This window comes from Cornus florida, unplaced genomic scaffold (genome assembly GCF_030987335.1).
Source record: "Cornus florida cultivar Cherokee Brave unplaced genomic scaffold, ASM3098733v1 CherokeeBrave_3.0.0_Hap2_scaffold_277, whole genome shotgun sequence".
Classification (NCBI taxonomy): domain Eukaryota; kingdom Viridiplantae; phylum Streptophyta; class Magnoliopsida; order Cornales; family Cornaceae; genus Cornus; species Cornus florida.
Genome location: NW_026775779.1, coordinates 1 through 22,687, shown reverse-complemented (window position 1 = coordinate 22,687; position 22,687 = coordinate 1). Strand labels below are relative to the sequence as shown.

Below are 22,687 nucleotides of genomic sequence, written 5' to 3'. Positions count from 1 at the left end.
GCACAGGTAGCTTAGCATGCCGTCCATTATTGAAGTACTCTTTAATCGGGCCCGAAGGCTGTGTCTCTAAGTCATCCTTAAAAGAAGACAACGGCCCAAACCTATTACCCACAACCAGCTCAGAGCCACCAGACCCAGACCCCAGCCCAACCTTTAACTCACGGCCCAAACCAGAGGACATGCCCAAAGAGCACCCAACATCCACAACTTGGGCCTCCTCCACTCTAACCGGTCCAAAAGAACTTGAATCAAAACTGCAATCCACTGAAGACCCAGCAATTGGCGCAAGAGAAGAAGGAACACCAACACAAGGAACAAGGCCCCCAATCTCCGGCCCAACAATGGGCCCATCATTAGAAGAGGCTTGCTTAGCTTTTCGGGCCTGATAATTTGAAAAAGAGTTTGAAAAAAACGTGGATACAACTGTTTCCTTTTGAGAACGGGCAAACCCTGCCTGCCAACCACGTGTCCTTTCCCCATGCCTTCCCCACCCACGCGCCCACGCGCCATAGGAACGTGGAAACCACCTCGCGTTCTTCTCCGATCCCCTTCTGCAAATCCGGTCGACGACCATGATTCCCGAAACCTCCACCCCTCTGAAAAAACCGGAGACCTACTTGCCGTCCACGATCCTACAACGAAGGAAAGCCTTCTCTTCTCCTCTGATTGAAGATCCGTTTGAAACACTCCGTATTCTGGATCCAGAGCTCATTTCTCCACACCTTCCATTTTTGAAACTCAGCTAAACCCTTCTGTCCCATAGACTCCCATCTCAGCCACTCCTCCTCCTTTAACAAGTGTGAGCCGTCACCACCTATCCGTCGTTGGGACAAGCTCGGGGTGCTTCTCCTCCCATATAGCCACTTTGTAGCAGAAACTGTCATCGTGAATGAAGATAAAAGGAGGGCAAACACGCCCCACAGAAACAGTGATGCGAACCTTTTCTGCATCCAAGGATTCATCAGCATCCACCCAAACAAAGCCACCACAAAGGTCACCGACTGTCACAAAGAGGGCATGACTCTAAAGGTGAAGAGGGAGGCGGTACAACGTCACCTTCTTCAGCCCCTGTTCTTTCAAAACCTCAGAACAACCCACTCTGAAACTCCAAGTGTCCACACGAAGGGTGGCCTTACCCCAGTCACGACGACCCTCATTGAGCACACATGCTACCTCCGCCAAAGAAGGAAGACGAAAAAGGAACAGAGAATCCGGCAAAGGTGAAACCACCACCTCCGGGGAGACCTTCCAAGCCCGAGATGCCCAAGCAGCAATCTGCCCCCTATCACCCACATCCTTGTCAAACTTACCCAGCAGACAAGACTGGAGATCCTCTTTCCTTCGGCCAACCGATTCATCATTCAAAAAAATCGAAGGTCCTCTGTATGTAACTGCAGATCTTATAGACCTGCCCTGAAAAAGTCGAGGCAAACGCGCAACCTCCAAGAAAGATCGCATAACAAAGAGAGAAAAAAAAAAGGCAAAAAACGATCCGAAGAGGAACAAAAGAAAAAAGGCCCCAAAGAGAAAGAGAAACGCGAAAAAACGAGTAGCAGAGGATTTCACCGGAGTTTATGACTCTGGTGACTGGTCGGAATAGCAGATTCCAGCTGCATCTCCACTACCAGACCCACTCAAACCCCAAAACTTGTGCAGTTCATTCTTTCAATTTAGTTTTGAAACTTAATGTGCATTTATTTACATAAGACAGTAGTCACTAGCATACTCTTTCTCAAAGACGTGTGATGTAACGTATTATGTTTTACATTTTCACTATGAAGCATTTAAAATTTGAGAACTAAGAGTTGGAGCTTGGAAATTTTAGTCAATTAACTTCATCAATTAACTAAGAAATGTGAACGCGACAAAATTTGCATTTGATATGAACTTTGGGTAATAGTGCATGCCATTATAGCAATGCTACTCAAGACGGCATTTTCCCAGCTAGTTGGGTCGGCTATGTGAATTATAATTTTTCATTCTGCTCTAAGGCACAGCCTCAGTCAAACAATATGTTATAATATTTTTCTTCAATTACTCTACCCATGTACCCATGTTTTGGCATTTTTCTTCCCCCATCATTACCCGAGTCCTAGACTATGTCAATCGTCCTAATTGATTCACTCACTGGTACTCTTTGCACTTGTTCAATCCATCTTAATGAAATTTCTTTAATTTTATCTCCAGTGGGTGCTACTACAACCATTTCATGAATGTGTTCGTTTCTTATTCTATCATATTTACCCTTGCCATACATCCATCACAATATTCACATTTTTGCCACACTAATTTATGCATATGTAGTTTTTTAGTTTCCCAACATTTTGTACCGTAAAGAATGACTGATTTAATAACTGTTTTGTAGAGCATCTCTTTGAATCTTAGAGAAATACACCTATCACACAATATTCTAATCACATTCCATTTAACCCACCATGTCTTGCTTTTTTTATTAACATTATCTTCAATTTCTCCTTCATTGCGAATAATTGAGCCTAAATAGCTCAAATGTTCACCTTTTGGTATATCCTGATCATCAATCTTCACTATATCCCTCTTTTTATATCTAGATTTCTTTAAGTTACACTCCATATACTTTAGTTTTTTTTCTTTTAATCTTAAATCCTTTTAATACTAAAGCTTACCTCCATACCTCCAATTTAGCTCTTATTCTTTCTATAGTTTCATTGATTATAATATTATCATCAACCAATAGCATATATTTTGGAATATATTGTTGGAATCTCATCGTGAATGTGTCCGGTCTTTCCATCCCTTAATTTAGAAGTTTATATATAATCTGCTTCCCATATTTTGTATCTTATTTAGAAGAGAGATCACCACATTGTTGTCAGGGGCTTATTACTTATATAATGTTAGGGGCTTATGTGTAATTTCTGAAACTTGTTAGTATAAATACAATGTGGTGGAAGGATGAAAGTATTCTTTTCATTCTTTCTCTCTTTCCCCACCTCTCTCCCTTTCTCTCCACTCTTCCTTCTCTTCTTCTTCTTCATCTTCTTCTACTTTAATTGCTGTTTTGATTATCTCTTAAAGACAACACACGTCTATATTTAGTTTACTGCCTTAAATTTCCTTTTGGGTATTTTTGTAGTGCAGATGCCATGCGTATAATATCAGAATATGATTTCTTTTTCCTTTTGTTAATACGAAAAAGTTGGTCACTCTTGCAGACAGGTGTGATAGATGGAACTTGGCTTATTTAGTTATGAAGAGTGCTTAAACTAAACTCCCAAAACTATCATCTCATGCATGATATTTTTTGACCTGGTTACTGAAGTCGGAAAAATCAAACCTGAAAAGAGAACTTGCCATAACTAAGGCATTCCCAATTTCACTAAGTGATCTCTTGTAAATAACTGAGATTTCTGTCTCGCACAAATTTAACATGGTGAGAGGTGGTCAACGGGTTGGACAAAATCTGACATCAATCCAATTCAATCTGATTATGATTCTGATATAGATCCGTAAATTTAGCAAAAGATTGGTTTGTAGTTGGAGTTGACCAAATAAAGCATATGTTACGATAAATTCCTACTTGATTGTCCCCAAGGTATTTATATGGTTGTGTTGTTTGCTTGTAATGCATTTTTAATAATCATGAATATTGATCGGGTTATGCAAGGTTTTTTTTAAAGATTAGTAGTTGCAGAAAGTACTTGTTTAAGAAAATATGATGCAGGACTGAATTGATTGAAAGCACTGCTAAGCAATCTGTTGAGAGGAGTAGATCTGGAAAAGAGCCAGATTCTTTTGATAAGGTAGTCCTCAATCTCTACAAAAGACAGGTTTGTTTTGAAGTGCATTATTCTATTTGGATTGTGTTTATTTGTAAATGACAATGCCACTCTTCTCTTACTGATTGGACAGTGAAAAATAGGTGGTGTATTTTTTTGTTTGTGCAGCTTAGCTTGTTTCTCTTTTTCATTTCAACTTTAATCAATACTCCGATTTCCAGCAATCTAGAAAGACTTTCACCATTGGGCTGACATCCTAAGGGATTGAAAATTGATGTTATAGTTTTCAAATAACCCTTTGTAAGCGTGGCTTTCACAGTTGTGAATCCTATGAGATTACTTCTAAGCTGTCAATCTTGTAGAACATTCCAATGAAGATGTTTTCATCTTCTCATTGGTGCACTGTATCACAAGATGATTCCCTAAGAGCAGCATCACTTTGCTGTAAATTTGGCGGGATATTAAAGCGGTCCATAGGTTTTATCTTACATTGGTTCCTCCTTTTATGGAAAGTCAGTTTCATTAGTAGTGAGATAAGGAACTCAATAGTTAGGACAGATGGAGGATGAGTTGGATAGGAGTAGGAATTCAAAGGTTAGAACTTCGGTAAACCCTTCTGATGGTGCAATGGCACGGGCTTTTGGTTTTAGGCACTGGAAAGTGTTGAAGAAGCTCTGATAAGGCTAGAGGAGTTGCTTCAGGAGCTGCATGTATCAAGCTCCAATTCTGGAAAAGAGCAATTAAAAGCTGCTTGTTCTGATCTTGAGAGCATAAGGAAACTTAAGAAAGAGGCTGAATTTCTTGAGGCATCTTTCAGAGCAAAGGCAGCTTCTCTTCAGCAGGTACGTTTCTCCAGTTCATTTGATTTAAGGAATAAAATGTTCCCTAGAATGATTTGAGTGCCAAGTGCTGCACACCTGAAATATCTCGCCTTTCTCCTGATGTAGTAAATTATTTGTTGTTATAGAATTTGTGGAGTTTTGTTTTGGATGAGTTGGAAAACAATTGGCTTTTTCCTGTATTGTTTTGATGCAAGAATTTTCTCATTGCTACCTGGGACTTTGTTATCTTTTGCTATTACGAATAAATTAAATTATAAAAATAAATATTTTTAATTGTAAATGCCAGATTATTTTCCCTTACAAGAATCAAAAACTGGTTGCTGATCAATCTGTATCTGTTGGATATGGAGTTTGCGTCAGTCTGCTTCTCATATATGTTTACCTATGTATGTATGTATCAATGTATATCCACATACAACAAACACTGAGAAATGATTTCCCATTAGATGAATAAAAAACAGGCCATCATTTTAGGCTTCCATATCCTCTTGTAACTGTTTAGCCACTCCATTGATGCAACACCAATTGCCTTCAATACAGAGAACTCAACTCCTGTGATCTAGGAGCAGATCCAAGTATATTGTTAAATGGAAAGGTTCATTTAGTTGGTAATGAGCTTTTGTTTTAACTACAGTGCATGCATATCTATGACAGCAGTGAGTCCGGATCCTCTGGTACTGCATCCTGCGGTCCACATCACACACACACACACACACACACACGTGTGAGCGGTCACGCAAGTGTGTGTGATGTGGACCGCCGGATGCAGTACACTTGATCCACTCATGACACAATTATGCTTCTTTTTACCATAAAAAAAGAGTATGTGTTGGTTTGTCCACCATGATATGCAAACTAGATGACAATTTAAGTGCTCAAGCTCGGGTTAGTAGAATTGTGTTAATGCTCAAACTCGGCTTGAGCTCGACTAGACTTTCCGCATCCTTGCTTGAGCTCAGAGCAAATTTTGACCTAAAAACCTGAGGAGGAGCTAAGCTGGGTTCCTCTCGGCTCGGGACAACCAAGTGTAAATTTTGAATATGAATTCTTTCTATCCAGTCATAACAAAGGAAAGTACAGATGTTTTTAATCCTTTCAAGCTGAAACTTTCTGAGCATTTTCACCACAATGCAAAATTCCAAACAGCTTCAATTGTGACATCGTATGACAACTACTAGAAGTTTTGATAAAGATTATCGATGATTTATTTTCCATGAATGTTGGTTACATTCAAGTTAAGATTGTCACATCATATGAAAACTCCTAGAAATTTTGATAAAATTTACCTGTGTTTTTTTTTCTTTTTTTTCTTTTTTTTTTTTTTTTTTTCTTTCCCCAAGAGGGTTGGTATCTTTTTACCTCTACAACTCAACTCAACAAATCCCTTTTCTCGACTTTTTGAAGTCGGCTACATGAATCCGATTTTGGCCCTGTACTATCTGTTAAGATCACGAGTTCATATATAAGTGACACTACAATGCCTTTTTATGATGTACTGAATTCCTCAATATCACTCTTTCTGTGGACCATTTCACTCTCTATCGTTTTAATAGTAGTTATTGGTGCGCATGAGAGACCCCAAATTTTTTTTTTTCTTTCTCGAAACTCTTTTTATGGTATTTATTAATGGTTATTAATGGGTAATTTTATATAGGAAAATCAAATCTAGTGGTATCTCTTCTACCTCCCAAAGGGGATGGTGAGGGTTCGAGTTCCCGTAGGGACAAATGGATGCATGAGTTTCTTGCCAATGAATTTTTTTTTTTTTTCTTTTTTTCTTTTTTTTCTTCCTAGCCCCTCCAAATTTGTTAAAAAAATACTACTATTATTTATGGTTACTTATCTATGGTTATTAACGGTAGTTTGCAAATGAAATTACTATTGTAACCATTGCCACAACATATTTGTCTTCAATTAATATATATACACATATTAATTGTTATGAATTCAATCTCAACAATCTCATTTATTGGCTGTCAACTATTCTCCTCTCTCTTTTTTTCCCCCTTCTCATATCATTTATAGACATGGTCGTAAAAAAAAAATCGTCACAATTATTTTATTTTATTTTCAAAAATTTAATTTTATATTACCCCTCCACACACACGCACAACAAATGAAATTTTCTGGCTCCTCCCCTGCGCATGAGCAAACTATTTAAGTCTATTTTCTTCCATTTTAGGTCCAATAGTGCTCCTCCTACTGCCTTATGAATGTGCTTATTTCTAATTTCATCTTTTCTGATTTTTTTACACATCCATCTCAGTGTGTGCATTTTGACAATCCTCATCTATGAAAATGTTGTTCTTTAATTGTCTAGTATTTTATATCCCATAGAGAGTGATCCTATTCATAATTTTATAGAATCTTCTTTTCAATTTTGTATGTGTAGTTAGATCACACAATTTCTTATAAGACAAACGAAGCAATGGGATGCTCATGTTTGGTCCATTTGCCATACATGCAACTAATTAAGTTTTGAGTTCTGAGCAACTTTTAACAGAGTCAAGATCAGGCTGAGCTCAAGCTGCTTGGCTTGTTTTACATCCGCCAAACACCCTACCTCCAAGAAAGAGCTGAGTTTATTATTAGAGTTTTCTGATTAAAGCATCATGCAATAACATTAATTTCAAATTCTGATGCATGTAATGATATATTCAATGCAAAGAACCCGAAGCATGCTTTTTCCAGAAAATTGGGCAGAGTATGACGTTTTCTTTCTTGCCAAGCCCACATAAACTGCTTTCTAAAGTTGCTTTCTTCCCTCTGGTAGAGGGAACTATAAAATTTTATTTTCATTAATATTATGTTGCATTTTGTTATTATGCATATTTTGCCCATGTTCCCTCTCTCTTATTTGTACTTTTTGTGTTGTGCAACTAGGGAGATGATAATCGTTCCTCATCTTCTACTGCTGAGGAGCAACAATATTCTAGAAGGAAGAACAGCAAGGGTGTTGATGTAGTTCTGGATAGGAGCAACAGGTATGAAGCTTCTTGTGTTAGTTTGAGCTCTTACGTACTTGCCTGCAACTTCATTTGAATGTGCAGTACTTTTATGGTAAATCTGGTTCTTTCTTCTATTGGTTTTATCTTATAATTTTTGCTCCTCAGATTTGTCAATAATTCTTGTAGATTATGGAACTTCTTAGTGTGCTATCCAACCAGGAAGCCTGCCCTCGGGTTATCCACTGCAGATGGAAGTGTATGCCTTAATCACTCTATGGATTATTAATTGCTTGTATATTTCTATAAAATTAATGTCAGTAGCAATGTACTTCTAAGCTGTAGTGCTGGCTCAAATGTAGAAAAGGTTCAGTGTGGAATCAAATGCCAGTGGTATTTTCTATTTTAGTGGAAGCCGGTCATTGAAACTAGGCAAATCTGGTTGAACAGCCAATGCTACAAGTTGCATACAGTAATGAAACACACACACACACACACACACGCATATATATATGATAAGTAAAAGTTCATTAAAAAACCCTCAAGAGGGGACAGTACTGAAAGATATATGTACATATTAGATATATGCATTATGTAATCAACATATACAAGATTTCCTGACACGTCTTCACTTGCTTTTGTGCCACCTGCTTCCCTTGAAAGGAGAGGAAAAACAATTTCTGTTTGCTTGACTCCCTTGCAACAGGCTAAGATGGCTACATACGCGTTGACAAAATGGGATATTTTAGTATCAACTTTGCACTTCTTTGATCAAGTATTATATATTGAAACAAGTAATTTGTTTCTATAAATACATTTTTTTTTAGTAAGTACTATAAATACATTTCAAACAAAAGTTTATTTGATTGAAATAGAAATTTTGCAAATCGATCTAATAATTAGAAAATGAAATACACATGTAATGTTTATTTACATTAGCAATCAAGTTTCATTTATTTATTGTTTTCAAGTGAAGCAAATCAAACAACAGAAAAACAGTATAGATTTATAAATTTAAAATTTAACGTGTCATTCTAAATCATTTGATTAATATAGTGTGAAGAACAGCTGCTAGAATGTCATAAGAGATGTAGTTTCCGTTAAAGGAAACAATGTAATAACATATTGCAGAATATGTTTAATTGTTATTTGCAAAAAGACAAATGATGTAGTAAATAAGCTTACCTCTACTGTAGAGGACATGAGGAAGGCAAAAAGAATAAAAAGGAGTGCTTTACCATTTTATTTTAATTATAATATACATTTGAGCTAATAGTTCTGTAATGATAACAAAAAGGAACTTAAAACAAGGACCGGATGCATTAGATATATCATATGTCAAAACATATAGTACACTTGTTGTAACACACAATCATAATGTGGTAAATGCAGGTGATATGCATTTATGTACAAAACTAATAAGTGATATATAAAACTTACCATATCTCTTATTAATAGTAATTGTTTTTGGCAAAGGATCACTATGGCTATTTATGTATATTATGGCATGGCTAATCCTGAAAACATGGCTAACTTGGATGGACCTTGCCATTTTGCCTAATTGATGGTTAAATTGTGAAAATTTCCATGTCATTGGATGAGCAATAGTCGCCAAGTGTTTGAATCTTTACTTCCTAGATTTTGTTATAAACCTTTGCAGTTTTTTACCCATAGGGTTTTCAATAGTGCTGAGCTAGCCTGAAGCTTGTCTGTTTGTCCGAAAGATTTAAGTCAGGCCCCAATCATTGAACGAGCTTCGGTTGGGCTGAGCTGAGCGCTTGGACATGTTTCTTGGCCCACGATTGAATTTGGTTGAGCTCAAGCTGCGCTTATTTCAGCTCGTATCAAGCCAAGCCCAATCTTACTATGGTGTGGGTAATGTTACTTTGTCTTAAAAGAGATAGAGAAACATGCTTCATTTCCTTCCCAAATCGAATAAAAAAAATCACAGAATGAAAGAGTTCAGCCCCCTTTTCCGATCATGACTCCAATAACATGCAATTTGGTAATCTAGTTTTATAATTGAAAATTGTCTTTTTAATTATGAAATTTTCCATATCTGGAAGGTAAATCTCTTCCCTACTTCTCATCCCACCCCATCTCATCCTATCTCGCCTCACCTTACACCTTTCTCCTCTTGCTTTCTTGTATAAGAGTTTTCCTGGTAATTTTAGGGTTTTTTTCTTTCCCTTTCTTTAGTCTGTTTTCATTGGAGGAAAAATCTGGTTCTAGTTGCAGTTCCCATTACTATTGGAAAATCTCTTGTATATTGTTCCTCTTTTTCCGTTTTCCTTCTGAGATTGAGGCAACCCTAGTTTGGTCTGTACCTTATTCAAGAAAATGTGCCAAATTTGGAACAGTGTGGGGGCTTGCCTCGGCATGGGCTATCTTTGGCCCAGTTCAGTTTGGCTCAAATGACAACCCTTAGGTCATATTTATGTTAATGATTTTTTGTGTCTATTTAGAATTCATAAATGATTTGAATACTTGAAGTGTGTTAATCAACCATATCATCTAAAGCCTACCTAATCTAATTAGATAGTATTACTAAAATGCCTCTTTATCTCAATGATGACAAGGAGTTAAATGTAAATGTTTATGTTTAAGGTATGCAAAACTTAAACCTGCATGTAATTTTAATCCAAGTTTATGCAATTTTTGTTAACATTTTACAGTAATGCTATTAATTGTATTTTGAAGACTGAAGATGTTTTCCAGATCCTGAACTGCTATTTTATGGAACTTATTGAATTTTTTGGGGTAGAAAATTTTAGTATTAGTTTGATTTAGTGTACACTTAGTAGCAAGAGCGGTAATTTGTTATTTTTTCCAAGCCTGGTCCTCGAGTTTTGAGTTTTGTTTTATAGTTATCTTTTTCCGTGTAGAATTTGTGAGCCTGTAAAAGGGTTCTTTTTATTGTTAATGAAGTTTGCTTGTTGCTTTTATGTTTTTCATATTTTTTTTCTTTTGGGTATTTTATGGTTAAGAACTTTATAAAAGGTTCCTCTCCCAATGCCCCTACCTCTTTCTTTTCTTTACCACACAAAAACTTTTAGGCAATTACAGAGTCTAAATTATGTCCTTGTCATCTTTCATACTAGATTGTGTCAATTATACAAAAACCAAATATTTTATGTAGCTTAAAAGAAGTGATGAATTTGAAGGAGATCAAATCGCAGTTGGAGCCTGTTGAAGTACAAGTGGAAGCCTAGATGAAGGTCTCAGATGTCATTAACCTTCTAGATGACAAAGGAGAGAATTTTGAGAATGGACTTTTAGTGATCTATCAGGAAATTTTTCTTTTGGATTTTATTTTAAACTAGTCTATCATGACTAGCCAGATGGTGGTGAATCTGGTGATGTGGTAATGTAAGTTCTTCATTGAATAGTCATAAAGCTCTCAAATGGAGAGTCACTGTAAGGGATGATGAGGTAGAAAGAATGGAAAAGGTAATGCAAGGGAGCAGTACTGTTTGGTTGAGCAGGGAGAACAAAAGGGGTGTCAGTTTACAGTTTGCACTGCTTGGTATGCTGTTAAGGAGGAGAGGAAAGAGAGTCCAATAGATGCTTATTTTTTCATTCTACGCTTCTATATTTGAAATATTTTATTTTAAGGGGCAATAGCAGAGGAGTAGCCCCGGCTCTGACTTGCCTAAATGGAAAAACTCTAAAAGTAGCGCTCTTCTTCTAGCGTTTCCTTTTTGGGTGGATTGACTTTTGGGCACTAGGAGGAATAGATTTCCTTTCAAATTTTCCTATCATTCCTCATTTCTTCTCACCCACCAAAAGAACACATCTCCTTTCCTTACCTTTCTTTTTTCTTCTGCTCCCAGTTTTGCCTTTGATGAAATGATTGATGTCCCAAGTGTGACTGTTCAGACATTGGTAATCAGCCAAAAATCATTGATTTGAAAATTCTTTGATGAGTGTTGAGAGAGATTAATGTTAAGTGAAGTTTCTTCAATGCATGATGGCCTTGACATTGTTCAATGGTCCATACTCAGTTAATATAACCTCGAATCATGATTTTTTTGGGTTTGTATTAGCGTGAAGAGGTGAAATTTGACTGTTTTTGGAAATTTTAATGTAACAATAATCCGGGATGCTTGGAGGGCTACCCCTCTCTGTGTTTGGTGGTGCATTTGGCTCGAGAGGAATCGAAGATACTTCGATGGCAAGGAGAAACCCATTTCTATGCTTAAGTTTTCTATTATTTCTACTCTCTTTTGTTAGGTCTCAGGGAGAGATTATCGTTCTGTTGAGGAGATTGTTATTTTTTTGGCCTCTTTGAAGGCTTGAGGCTCTTTTTGGTTTTTTCATCTTGTTTCCTTGGGTTTCGCTCCCCTTTGAGCACTTTTTTATAAAATTCTTACTTATCAAAAAAAAAACAATAATCAATTTTACTAGTTTGCCAATTTTCATAAAGTTGCATTAAATCAATACATGGTGATACAGATGACTGCAAAACTTGGTAAGAAAATATCTCGAGAAATATATGAAGATAGGATTAGGTCTCACTGGAGAATCGCTGTTTCTCTGAAACATTTTGTATGGCCAATTGAAGAGAAATAAGTCAACAGTTCAGGTTTGTATAATTTACTGAAGTAAATAATATTTGATAAGTAACCTTATATTTCTGTGGGACAGTAGAGGAAAGATTACTTAGGAATGTAGGGGTAGTCAATGTGATGTCAAAAGGTAGATGAGGTAGATGTAAACTGGTTGGTGAGAATCTCCCAACCAACGGATCCAATGCCAAGGGCATCCACAGTTAAAACTTGACCGGCCATGGCTTAATAAAGGAGAAACTAAACAATGTTGTTCGATGTACTAACAATCATGATCATAGCACTTCGCATAAGCTGACTCTTTGGGCTTCCAAATTGTCCTAGAAGTTCCTTAGTTTTGAGTGCGAAATTGGTGACAGCATACTAGTCCTTTCAAGTTGCCAATTTTAAACATGTGATGAAGTTATAGACAGAGAGAAACAGCTTGTAACAGGAGAGAATGGAACAAGAGGATTCATGTGGCTTACCAGTTCCTTTGCCATAAGAACATGGATGATAATGATAATTGGGTGTTAATTTTGATAATTAATTGGGTGTTAATATTTCTGTAAAAAAGATCTTCTACATTACATTGGTTGATGACTGTGATTAGATTTTTTTTGCCGTAAAGTAAGTTTTAGGGTTCTATCTCACATTATTTGATGTTAGGCAGCCAAAAAGGCTAGTATTTTAATAGTTTTTGCTGGACATGCTCCTTTCTTAGCCCATAGCACATCCTAGCATCGCTTCACAAATGCTGAAAATGGGAAACTAGAACCAGTTTGCAGTAAATAAGTTTTTTCTGCTATATTTGTGTTGAAAGACATAAAAATTGAAGAGAGACATTAAACATGAAGAACACTAGGATACACACACAAACTCCAAAGGGCTAAATCACTTTTATTATATTCTCTCTAAATATTGTTTACAATCAGGACCTTCATTTATAGGTGAAAGAATACAAGTGATAAATATGGAAAATACATTGATGGAGGATTTCTAAAATCAATCCCATAAATCACTCCAATCAACATTCTGTCATAGACTCAAATCACTCCTATGATATTCTCCAACAATATGGATGTTAAAGAAAGACATAAATCTTGGGTTTCTCATTCATAGATCGATTTAATTGTTGATAACTGTCAATAGGGGTGACGATATTGTTCTTAGTGTGTAGCTCAGAATTTTGCAGTCCATAAAAATATTGGATGGGTAATCAGAAATTATTACAAACGATAACAATTCTTTGACAATAAAAAGAGCGAAGAAGAGAGTTGGATCACTCCCCTAGAAAGAACCACCTGTTTAGAGAATGCAAAAGATAGGTAAAAGTAGTTGTGATTTTTTATTTTATTTTTTGAAAAATGGACAAAAGGAAAAATCGCCATGATTTGAAAGGACTTCCTAAGGAAGTAACGAGGGCAATTGCTTAGTCTAATGGTAAAAGCTTGGGCTGTCAAGTATGATAACACAATTCCAAGTATGAGGGCACAAATAATGCTTAATGTTAGGTTTGTACCAAGTTTATCCCTCCCAACACCCTCAGTTTATGGTGATGCTTATGATATTTGTGATGTTGTGGTCCGAATTTGGTGTCGGGTCGACGATGGAAAATTTTTGACCCATTTTTTGCTCATGGGTCGTGGTCCCTAATCAGTCTCTGGTAGCCCGATATATAAGGGTGCTTAGGGTTTGGAGTGGTGCAAGAGAGAGAGACTGAAATTCGTACAGAAACAGAGTGAGGGGCTGAAAACTTGTAATCTCCGATTTTACACACAGTGAAAACTTTCGCCGGATCTCAACCGTGGACGTAGGCTGTTGCCGAACCACGTATAAATCTTTTTGTTCTTTGTGTGGTGTGTTTACTTTTCTGTCATGATTCTTGATTTTATCTTAGGTTCGTTCCATTTGTCATAACAATATTCTTCAATAAATATTAAGGTATTTATTAACGTTATTAGATTAATTTGCTCACATAAAAAGCTCATGTGATCTTTGAAGCCCTCATTCCAATGATGCCATTGTTGTTTAATTAAATTTTAAGTTGTGGTTTAGCTTTCAACTTTAAAAGATATATAATACAGCATTTTGAGTAAAATTTATATTAACGTGTAGATTTAGTATTGAGCGTAATTATGAGGCTTTTAAGTGTCCACGATATATAATATTTGTTTTAAAGGATCCCTAAGTCTTGCTGATATTGCTGATATACCTAGAACACCATCATGAACTTAAGATGTTCTAATATTTGTAATGTTATAAAAGTTGGCATTCTCTTTTGAGTTCGAACTCGCTCAGAGACAATTTCTTGAATGCAGGATGTTGAACCTTTTGAACAATCTACAGTGAGTATGGCTGGAGCAGGCTCAGAGTCGAGTGAAATTCAACGTTTTGAGCTTTTAAGGAATGAGCTAATTGAACTTGAAAAACGAGTTCAAAGAAGTGCTGATCAATCTGAAAAGGAAGAGGTATCTCTTAACCATCTCAACCACCTTGTATTTAGAAATTTATCTTTGGTAGATATATATATCTCACACGGGAGGTTCCTTTTCTCTTTCTCATTTTTCTTTTTTCTCTTTCCTTGATAGTAATAATGGAGGTTTTACTAGGGATTAATAACAACCTGGGAGGAAGGAACTTTGATGTTCGTTTCATTATAAAATAATTGGGTTTAATAATTTAAGACAAAAGAATAAAAAAATAAAGAAAGAAAAAAGAATTTAAGAAATATTTTTTGTTTGTGCCTAATATAGAGCACATATAAAATAGAAGTTTTTGTCAATTATGTTTCTCAGCAAGAAGACTGTTTGTAGTACTAATAATTAGACTACAAAAACACCTGTGGTGGAGTTGGCAGGGTGTGGTTAGAGAAATATCTTTTTTTGGAGCCTAAAAACAGATATTGTTTTTTAAAACAATTTTTGGCACTAAAAATATTATTGTCATTTAGTTATGCTGAAACTTAGTGATGGAGAACAAGGCATATAACTTTACCCAAAACCACATATGACCCGCACTTATCATTAGAGAAGGGGAAAAGAGATAGAATTAGGGATTGTAGTAAATTAGGGTTTTATTTATGGTTATGGTTATATTTAGTAATGTTTTAATTTTAAGGATATTTTAGGACTTTATTATCTAGGGTTTTGTTATGATTTTGCCTATATAAAGGCTCCTTTGTAATATGAGAATTCAGATTTGAGAAATTGAATATTATCGTTGAGCTTGCGAACTCCCGTTTTGTTCTTTTCCCTCCTTGTTCTTGTTGTTCTTAACCCCTCCGTCTATCTATCTTCTCACCTCCTTCGACTCGCCTCATCTCATCTTCTCATTCTCATCCCCTTCTTTCTGATTACTATTGGTTACTACTTGTCCTGCGTCACCAAGGCAGTTGAAATTTGTGATATTGTGGCTCGAATTTGGTGCCGGGTCGCAACGACCTGACGACCTGTTGGATAACCTTTGTGTGGAAATTTTTTCGACCCATTTTTTGCTCATGGGTCGTGGACCCTAATCAGTCTCTTGTAGCCCGATATATAAAGGTGCTTAGGGTTCGGAGTGGTGTAGAAGAGAGACTCTGATATTTGTATGGAAACAGAGTGGGGCTAAAAACTTGTATTCTCCAATTTTACACATAGTGAAAACTTTCGCCGGATCCCAACCGTGGACATAGGCTGTTGCTGAATCACGTATAAATCTTTGTATTCTTTGTGTGGTGTGTTTAATTTCTGTCGTGATTCTTGGTTCAACTTGAGTTTGTTGCGTTTGTCATAACAAAATTAGCTAAATACTATTGGAAAAGTTAATGTTCAAAACTTGTTAACAATGTGTGCTGAAGTATCTAAGAAGTATACATGCTGGAAATTTAAAAATATATTTTAAAATTATGAATATGTTTAACAAGTATTAGACACGTATCCGCGAGTATCCAAGGAGTATTGGTATCCGACACTATCCGATACGGGTACGTCGCTCTTGTAGAAGTATCCGTGCTTCCTAAATCATAATAGTGGTCCAGGGTCCTTTATTGGGTCTAGGTATGTAATTGGGTATTTGTATGTGTGATAATTTATAGGTGTAGAATGATCCAAGTAGTCAAGCTTTTATTGTTTCTAATCTTGAAGATAGTGTGATGCAAACCTAGAGGGGTAAAACTATGTGATTTTAGGTGACATTCCTTAAATATTCTTCTTCTCTTAAAAAACAATGATCATATTTTCTTTTTTTTATTACAATCGGTCCTAATTTATTTTATTTTTCATTCTTAACCCTTATTCAATACTCCCTCTGTCCCAATTTGAGTGTCACTTTTGGGGAGTAGAATTTTTAAGGAGAACATATGGGACATGCATTGTTCCCCTGGAAAGTTACTAACTTGTCCTTTTAAGTTTTGAATATTCAAGTTTGAAATTTTAAATTTCAAGGACATATATGGAAAGATGTAAAATATATTGTTTGAAAAAGGAAAGTGGACAATTATTTTGGGACATCCCAAAAAGGAAAGATTGACGCTTTTTTTGGGACGGAGGGAGTATCCCCAAATCATTTTTCCCATCCTCTTATCTTAATTAATGCTCAAAATTCCCAAATTCTTGTGTCCAAAATTCCTTGCAACGTATTTATAATATCGATCCGTGTCGAATCCACCCCTCCCAGCACCTGTTGTATGCGGGGTGGAATGACCTTTTAACTTCTCTAAAATGCAACTCATGTTGTCTACGACCAAGCAAATTTTTACCCTTCTCAGACCATGAATTTATATATAATATATTATTATTATTATTATTATTATTAAACCTTTTTAAAGCCCTAAATGGCTAAAACTAAAATTATTACATAAGCTTTGGCCACGATTTACAAAATCGTAGCACCATTCTTCTAAGGCCTCCTCAAGGTGGCCTTCTTTACGTGGACTTCTGTCTTGGGTAGGATTTTGACCCAGGATAATTTGAGGAGGAGAATCAGGTGGTGATTAATAGATGTTATTTGTGTTTGTGTGATGAGGAGACTGTTGATCACCTTCTGATTCATTGTTGCATGGCTAGGGGATGTTGGGATTTGATGATTGGGTTATTTGGGATCCCGTGGGTGATGCCTTGCTCCACTAGAGGGTTGATTGAGGCTTGGAGAGGGTGTTCAGTGGGGACTCTCATCCGGGATGCTTGGAGGGCTACACCTCTTTGTGTTTGGTGGTGTATTTGGCTTGAGAGAAATCGGAGATACTTCAATGGAAAGGAAAAGCTATCTCTATGATTAAGTTCTCTATTCTTTCCACTCTTTTTTGTTGGATTTCAGGAGGGATTATCAATCTGTTGAGGAGTTGGTTGTTTTTTTGGCCTCTTTGAAGGCTTGAGGCGTTTTGGCCTTGTTCTTTTGTTCTTGGGTCTCGCTCCCCTTTTGAGCGGTTTTTCAATAAAATTTACTTATCAAAAAAAAAATTCTTCTAATTTGGTAGTGGTCTGTTAGGGTTTGTAAGATGGTTTTTTACACACTTCACCTATGCCAACCAGTCAATTTACAGTACACAACAATGATATGTTCTTTGTTTAACACTTGGACTATTTCTATAATTTTCATTAGTTTTATTTGGTTTTACTGTTAATATATTTATATCTATCTATATGCATATAGAAAACATTCTTTGTTCTGCATCCTGCTTGAATAGATGAAGGAGCACGACATGGGAAGTCACAAAGCTGATGTATGGCCACTTGTTGGAAAATGGGGCAAAACTATTAGCAACCTTATTATATTCTTTAGACACCGACCGCATCGCATGAAGCAAATCTGCTCATCCTATTCATAATGGCTTGGAGAGGCCTTCTGTCTTTACAATTAGCAGCCTTGTATTCTTTAAAATATCTCTTACATCGTTGAATAACTTGCAATCAGCACCCTGTGTAAATTGTGCAAGTGTTGGCAACTTCAGACCCAGTTTGATAGCCTTTAATTCGCGAGCCACCACTTATTTTTGGAAGCTCTAAAGTTGCAAAAGCACATGAAGTGCATCTATGTGACTTCTTGTAATACAAATTGTTGAAATATATAAATATATTTATATAATTGTGGAGCAAAATCCTCCACCAATCATGGTGATCCGGATAATTTCCTTCCAACTATAAATATTTCTATATAACGGTGGGAGCAAATCATCAACCAATCACGGTGCCTCCTTTGACTATTGGTAGGGGTGGCAATTAGTGTTGGCGTGTCGTGTTCGTGTCGACACGATTACGGCACGAACACTATTAGGGTTGACACGAACAATTATTAATAGTGTCTAAGACCCTTGACGCGAACACGACACGATTATTACACGTATAACACGACACGACACGCGTAACCTGTTTAATAATGGGTTTTGACATGACACGAAAAGACACGTTTAAGTCAATGTTGACACGAAAAAACGACATGTTTATTCTACACGTTTAGTTAAATGGGTCATTTTTTTACACGAATACAACACGTTTAGTTAATCGGGTTAATCGTGTCATAATCGTGTTTATAGGGTCAAACATGACACGTTTAATTAGCGGATCCATCCGCGTTGACATGATAACGACACGAACACGATTAGCCCAAACCCAAACCTCTTATCCCGTGTCGTGTTAACGTGTCGTGTCAAATATTGTCACCCCTAATCTATTGTACACCTTCCATATTTTTTTATCTTTACCATGCCTATATATAGGCTCTTTGTACTAAAACAAAATATAAATCTGAATAATAAAAATGTAACCTTTAGTGGCTCTTTGTCCATGGATGTAGGCCTTAGTGCCAAACCATGTATATATCTGTGTTCTCCATCTTCTCTCTTCCCTTTTCCTATTTGCATTTCTTATTTCCGCATCCAAATTTTAACATGGTATCAAAGCCTAGATGTTCTTGTAATCCATCTATAATTTGAGGGGAGTGTTGGTATTATTATCATGGAGCATATTCTCTCTGTCTTCACTCTTCACATTCCATTTCTCGCAAGTTCTAGCCATTCCCGGCTTAGTTCTGGTCATTTCCCGGCGTTGTTCCAGCCATTTCCCGCTTAGTTCAGGCCATTTTCCCTCGCGTAGTTCAGGCCATTTTCCCCGGCGAGTTCTGGCCATTTTCCCCGCAAGATCTAGTCATTTTTCCCAGCAAGATTTTGTCAATTTCCTGGATTTATTTCGGACACCTTCTCATCATCTTTCGAGGCGTTTCTTTGGCAAGTTGGGCATTCATGATATTCATGCTCCAACTTGAGGGAGAGTGTTGAAATATATAAATGTTTCTATATAACGGTGAAGGCAAAATCATCCACCAATCACGGTGCCTCCTTTGACTATTGTACACTTTCCATATTTTCTTATCCTTGCCATACCTATATATAGGCTCTTTGTACTGAAACAAAACATAAATCTTGAATAATAAAAATGTAACCCTTAGTGGCTCTTTGCCCATGGATGTAGGCCTTAGTACCGAACCATTTATATGCCCGTGTTCTCCATCTCTCTCTCTTCCCTTTTCCTATTTGCATTTCTTATTTCCGCAACCAAATTTTAACACAAATGAACTTTTTTCTTCTGGGAAATTCAGCTCTAATGCTCCAGCTGCAAAGAAAGTTCCCATTGTTTGGACTGTCTACTGGTTATTTAGGTCCTACAGCGTTGGCCAAACTTCTATACAAATATAGCAGGTGATTGTAAACCATGGTAGGAAGACTGTGGACAGTAGAAGCAAAGATGCTTTTATTGCAATCAACAAGGTTGATGCCTTACGCTTAATTAGAAACCAATTTGTATTTTTATTTTTTTTTGTTACTGATAAGTAGAATATCTCTGGCCCTTTTAGCTTTTGAAAGGATAGCAACTTCGTGTGAATGAAAGCAAAGCAATCTGGCAGAACAGACATCTGGAGTTTTGCCTCAACCTGTAATATTTTTCAAATGTTCAAGGCATGACTTCCTTTAAACTCCTCAGAGCCACTTTTGGTTCTCAAAAATTTGACACTCGTGATGGAGTGTTATAAATTGTGAGAACTTCTAAAAGTTGTTCCATGTTGATCTGGTAGTTGCTAGAACGGCCAGGTAAGCCTGAGCAATGGCCCTACTGGCTGTGCTATTGTCCTTTTAATTCGGGAGTTTCCTGAAGCGCATGTTGTAACTTATGTTGCATTATTTCTGTGGAATATACAACTCCAAGTTTTGAATAATATACAATGGGAAATTGAATAAAACTTGAAAAACTACTGGTAACAGTTTTTGTATCAAGAACCATAAGAGGAAACATGCTTTGGTTAAAACAATATCAGGTATCAACTGTTGGAAAACCAAAAGCTTATTGGTGGACATGCATTATTAAACATTGATTGCAGCATCCATCATTATTTGACATTGATTGCGCGCGCACACTTTGTAACAGTATAGTGGGATCGGTTATTTTGGTATTCTCACACTTGTTATATAGCCCTAATTCTGTAACAGTGTAGTGGGATCGGTTATTATCATTTTGAACTATGTAATTTCTTTTTGGCTCTTCATCACAGAGAAATCCCTGCAACTCTGTGAATGTGTTGTGAGATTTATATGTACCACTCGCAAGTACACGAATCTTTGCAGATATGGCTTACTTGTAAGGGTATCGTACCCAAGGGACTTGTGTAAAGTAAGTTTGTCAGCAGATTTCTTAAATTCCAAATTAACTTGAAAGTAGGATAATTGAATTGTGGTGATTAATTTTAAATTAACTAAGTCGAAAAATAAAATAAAATAAACTACAGAACAATGATTAAATAGGATGTAGAAAATAGAGTGAGAGGACTAGGGAATGACTTCACCATTAACGTCGCATCATCAGTGAATTGCATCAATTTATTGGAGATATATCATATAACATGCATAGGGAATTAATCATGGCTACAAGCACATATTAATTCAACTAGAAAATAATATAATTTAAAGCTAAGCATGGACTATCTTCGATTGGTATACACCATCTACCTATCTACTTTACTCTAAGGTGTAGCATGATCTATCTTTCTAGGTATAATCCATCAAATCTCTAACATTATATTCAGATAAATACCATTGTGTAATCATCTCATTCACAACTACAAGAAGCAAATGAGTTGTGTTCAATCACAAGATTAAAATATCTAAGACAAAATAGAAAAATATTTGTAATTGAATTAAAATTCTAAAACCGATTTTTATTGAAAAGTCAATTAAAAATCCTATAGATTACACAATCATGCATGATAAAAATTGTTCTCCAATAATTAAATACAATCAAATCAGTGTGCTAAGTTAGGGCTACATCACAACCCTAGCAAAGCGTTTAGCCAAGCATGACTGGAATGGAATTCGTCATGCTTGAGGAAGACATCTTCACTGCCATGAATCGATCTCTTCATATAGAAGACATACATAGAAATTCTGTCAAATAAGAACTCCAAATTTCGTACAGACTTCCAGGCCAATTTTGACAAGGTAAACAGCTGTTTTAGGGAATCCTCGTGAAATACAGAATTGTAGCTCTTTGAATTTCCTTTTAACCTACGCGAGAATTTAGCTGTTTTGACACTCGAGGAGAGAGATACAGCCAGATTACCAAAACGGGTTCAAGTTACCAACTTTGGCGAAAGTTTCCTTCTTGGAGAAGAATTTTTCTTTTTCTTCTTCTTTCCATTCTCATCAACTTGTGGCTTCTTTTGGACTATTTTCTAAGTATAATTAGACTTGGATCTTCAACATTGCTCGGTCCCACGGAATGTCATCTTTTAAAGCTCAGAATCACTGGTCTTGACTGATTTTACAATTGAAGCCCTGAAATAAATAAAAATAATAAAACAATGTAAAATCACAAATAAACTATTATTAAGAGAATAAAACATGCAAGTAAATGGGCTAAAATGTGTAACATTTGGCGCCTAACAGAATGTAACCCAAGTTTTGGGTGAACAGTGAACCATGTAAATCTGCATGTTCTGGTTTCTCTTTCTGTTAATTTTCGCAACAGGATCAGCACTTTGTAATGTCCTTTTTTTTCCATCTTTATTTCCTTGTAAAATTGGGCATATTTTGCATGAACTAGGCACTTTTCTGAGACATGGAGTGTTTAAGCTAATATACATTCTTGGTTCATAATCATTCAGCCTTGTAAAATAGGCTATGGCCGTAGATGTGAATTTGGCTTCACTTGAAGCTTACTAAATATACTTTTCTGATCTATGAATCATCTTCTTGTAGTTGCCTTCTTACTTATCACTGAGGTTTTTATTCAAGTAGTACAGTTCAGTTGATTTTTCATGTTTACTTTTCAGGATGAACTTAATATGCGTGACTCTGCCAGTTATGGTGATGAAGCTGAAGGAAGGCGATTGCTTCAGGTTCAGAAGAAAGAAAGTATTATTGGAAAGTCAATTGATAAGCTTAAAGAAACCAGCACGGTATGGATCTCTTACCATTCTTCATTAGTCAAAGGATGAGATATGGTCCACAAATAGCATATACTATTGTCTGGTCATCAAATCATACATTTAGTTTAGTTTATTTATTTATTTTTATATCAGAGTACCCCTCTGAATTGAGCTTCATGGTACTTAAAACATCTCCCCGG

At 36.3% G+C, this 22,687-nt stretch overlaps 1 protein-coding gene across 1 annotated transcript in view; it reads left to right on the top strand.

Annotated features, from left to right (window-relative positions):
* Nucleotides 1-22,571, top strand: part of LOC132290842 (uncharacterized) — a 28,560-nt gene extending 5,989 nt beyond the window's left edge. The window contains exons 4-9 of the mRNA XM_059790159.1: nt 3,704-3,809; nt 4,409-4,600; nt 7,484-7,584; nt 7,714-7,804; nt 14,414-14,563; nt 22,392-22,571. Of these exons, the coding sequence (XP_059646142.1) occupies nt 3,704-3,809; nt 4,409-4,600; nt 7,484-7,584; nt 7,714-7,804; nt 14,414-14,563; nt 22,392-22,556 (805 nt within the window). The 3' untranslated portion in view covers nt 22,557-22,571. The remainder of the gene's footprint in view (nt 1-3,703; nt 3,810-4,408; nt 4,601-7,483; nt 7,585-7,713; nt 7,805-14,413; nt 14,564-22,391) is intronic.
* The last annotated feature ends 116 nt before the right edge of the window (nt 22,572-22,687 follow it).